Here is a 3735-nt window from a genome sequence, read left to right on the forward strand (position 1 = left end):
ACCAGCACCATTGGGACACTGTGAGGGAGTAACAAGTTGCAAACTCACACAGTGTTCAACTGAGAAAAGAATTGCTAAAACACTGCAATTGGTGTTCATCTCCATACAGTAAGAAGTGTAGGATTTGGTGATGTAAATCTTCTTGCTATAAGAGCTGAGAATTCAGTGGAAAAATGCTAAGTTAAATATTTTTTTAAAAATTTAGAAACTGCTTTTCATATGAGTAGACGGCAGCAGAATGAAACTTGCTTGTCAATACATTGCAAAGCTTATTTTTGAAAGGAAATTAAATCAAGCTTGCCTATCTGAGGACCCAGATTTTGAGCCCTGGGATCTATTTCTAGCATGCTCACCATTAGAACTAGTGTTGTCAGTGCACATGCTTTTTTGTGGTAGAACAGTTTGATGTTTCTGGTCCATCCAGTGGTAGCAAACAGGTCATTGTGTCTTGTGGTTGTTTTTGGAGGCATGCTTCCCCAGGAGTCAGCGCCTGGAGTCGTATTGCCTTAGGTTTATCTGGCAGACCAGCTTTTTCGAGAATTTCAGAGCCCATGCTACTAAAATAAGTGTAATTATTACTCCAGCAATTAAAATGAGGTCTCGCCAGAAGAAGTCAAGACACTTAATTGGGAGAAACCTCTTACAAATCCCCAGCTCATTCCCAGTCAGCTGCCTCAGGGGCTTCATCCTCAGCGGAGCTGGGCTCGCACACCTGACGTTTGCAAGAGAGGCTGCGGAGATGTCTTCTAACCAGAGTTTCAGATACAGAATGTGACAGTCACAGTTCCAAGGGTTGTCAGACATCCTCACCTCCTCCAGGCCGTGCAGGCCGTCCAGAGCGCCGGGAGGAACCCAGCTCAGGCTGTTGTTGTGCAGATAAAGCCGCCTGGTATGGAGCGGCAAGGCCGGCACTTCCCGCAGCTGCCGCGAGCTGCAGTCGATGTGCAGACCCTTTGCTTCTCCCAGGGACTGACAGCGGCAGGAGGGAGGACAGACTTCAGCGTGACTCAGCTGCAACAGCAACAACACAGCAAATCCTGCAACGGTGACCAACTCTGTCTTGTTCATGCTTCGGCTACCCACAGAATAAGAACAATAACCTAATAAGTATGATTCATTAGCATGTTGCTAAATGCAGAATTACAAGACAGCTATTTCTTTCTCAGGATTACTCATGAGGTTTTGGTTTTTGGAAGGAGATCTTTAGTTTTCTGTATTTCCCACATAGCCATTCTTCCTGACGTTATGTAGCATAAATGCAACTGGGAGGGACCACAGTGAGATAATTTGTCTCTAGTTCATTGCTTTTCCTTTGTAATTGTACAACATACCCTGTTTCCCCCAAAGTAAGACAGGGTCTTATATTAGTTTTTGCTCCAAAAGATGCGTTAGGGCTTATTTTAAGGGGATGTCTTATTTTTCCATGAACAGCAGTCTACATTTATTCTTGAACAAAAAAATCAACATTTATTCAAATATAGTCATGTCACCACATTCTGGAACATCATCATAACTCTCCAAACACTGAATTCCATTGTGAATTTCCTGTGGCTCTATTTCCTTTAGAACCATTTGCCCCAATTTCTCATGTCCAGCAATAGTGCTTCCCTTAAACGTGCTCGTCTTGTCCACGTCTCCTGCTCGTAGTGCACTGGCAACACAACTGGCAGTTCTCTGTCAGGTCTCTGCTTTTCTTGGTGAAGGGTCTGTCTGTCCTGCTGCATTCTATTGCCAATTAATTTTACTTTTTTACACGTATAGCTGCCTGGACACTATTTAAATTGACTTTTTAAAATGAACTGTAACTAGGGCTTATTTTTGGAGCAGGGCTTATATTTCAAGCATCCTCAAAAATCCTGAAAAATCATGCTACAGCTTATGTTCGGGGTAGGTCTTATTTTTGCGGAAACAGGGTGCATTATTGTTCAAAGTTCTGGAACAGAATGTCACTAGGAGATGATAGTAAAAATGAGGTTGGTTCTAATTATCTAATTTTCGAAGGTCTAGTGTTAAAATTGTGTGATGAAGTCAGTTTTCAAAATTGAGCTTAAGAGCTTGAATAATTTTAAATGTTAAAAATCTTCTTTCATAGAGTATGAAGACTCTAACCAGGAAGGATGTATCTTTATGTGGCAAAAAGTTCTTTTTTGCTGCCTTGTAGCTTCATGCATCTCTGAGAACATACAGTTTAAGATTTGGATGAATAGAGAATTGAAAATTTTACGTATCTGGTACTGCTTGTTTTCCAGTGCTTTGGGCTAGCAGGTAATTATCCCTTCTGCTGTGTCCTTCCCACTTTGTAGAGTACATCCCACTAGCCTTCCATCTAAGTCTCTTCTATTTGGCAGTTCAAAACCTCTAAACCTTCCTATATTTCCTACTGCTTTGCTGCATTTAAAACCACAAAGCTAACCTTGGGACCAGGCTGGAATTTGAAATACAAAATCCCTCGTCCAGGTTGGGGAATTTCCAGTCTTGAAACTGCCTTTATTGTTTTAATACATCCCATAAGCAAAATGTATTTTCTTGTTATTTTTCTTCCTCCCCCCCACCCCTTTCATTTGCAATAAGTAAGTATTGAAGCAAAAATATCTGACCGTATATTGCCTTGGACACTACTTGGAGAATGGCAGATACTGTAAAAAGTGTTGGGGTTTTATACACTATGCACTTAAAGAAAATTCTTCTTTAAACTGAAGAAGGTGGAAGCATTTGTATAACTTTGTTTGCAGGCAAGCATTAGAAGCACATTGAGTATGATTTTAAAATTGGACTGGACAAAGCCTGAGAAATAGCAAGCAACTAGAGCAGACCTATTAACAGCAACAAACACAGAGGGAAAGAGGTTTTTACATACTAAGGCGATAAGAACCTTAAATTATACTAACATAGAATGGAATTTGGAAAAAAGAGTCTTCAAAATAATGTTTTCAGGTGTAGAACTAAAAAAAAAAAAAAGGTTTCCTCTTAAAAACTTTTTTTTTTCCCTCTAGGAAGTTTTATTTTGTTTTAAATGAGTTTACTTCAGTTTACTTGCAAGGATTATGTGATTAGCTTCTCAAAGTAAAGTTAGACAGCGTTAGATTCCTATGTTTTAAATTGTACTAATGCTACATAAAATTATAAACTTCATCACAAAGAAACTGAAATATTAATCTAAACAATCTCCTATGTCTTTGTTAGCAAGCAACTAGTCTAAATATCTTTGATCTGAATTTAGATACTCATTTTTAAAAGAAACCTACTAGAGCTGCTTTTTCCAAAGTAGACATCTTAAAAGGACAGACTATGTCATCTGACTAAAAAAAGTTAAGCAATATCTATAGAAAAGACAATCTCTTCTGATTTAATGTATGAACAGCGAGAAATTCCAAATGAAATAAAAATAAGAACCATGGCCAAAATGCAGGAAGGGAGAGCTGGTGGGATGTCTGACTGGCACTTACCCGTATTTCTTGGCTCTCGATTCCTTTCCCTGCCCGGTGAAGTGTTGCAGCACAGACAGCAACTGGTGCTGGATTTTTGAAAAGTCAGGGAGGAAATGTGGTCAAGTAGATGCGCTTTTCCTTTGCAGAATAGAAAACTGTTCCTGTTGGAACGATATGCTATATATATGATATATATATATGCTATATATGGTTGACATGTGTCACTGCATATAGTGCTTGGGGCATTTTTGTATTTTCTGTAGACAAGAGGAAATGCTTTTGAATTTTTTTTTTAATTGCTAATATG

At 39.1% G+C, this 3735-nt stretch overlaps 1 protein-coding gene across 1 annotated transcript; it reads right to left on the reverse strand.

Moving 5' to 3' along the window:
- Positions 1-483: 483 nt before the first annotated feature.
- Positions 484-1068, reverse strand: GP9 (glycoprotein IX platelet). Its single transcript, XM_065642921.1, has one exon. The coding sequence runs from the start codon at positions 1066-1068 to the stop codon at positions 484-486; it is 585 nt and encodes a 194-aa protein (XP_065498993.1).
- Positions 1069-3735: the final 2667 nt, after the last annotated feature.

Source organism: Caloenas nicobarica, chromosome 11, assembly GCF_036013445.1.
Source record: "Caloenas nicobarica isolate bCalNic1 chromosome 11, bCalNic1.hap1, whole genome shotgun sequence".
NCBI lineage: Eukaryota > Metazoa > Chordata > Aves > Columbiformes > Columbidae > Caloenas > Caloenas nicobarica.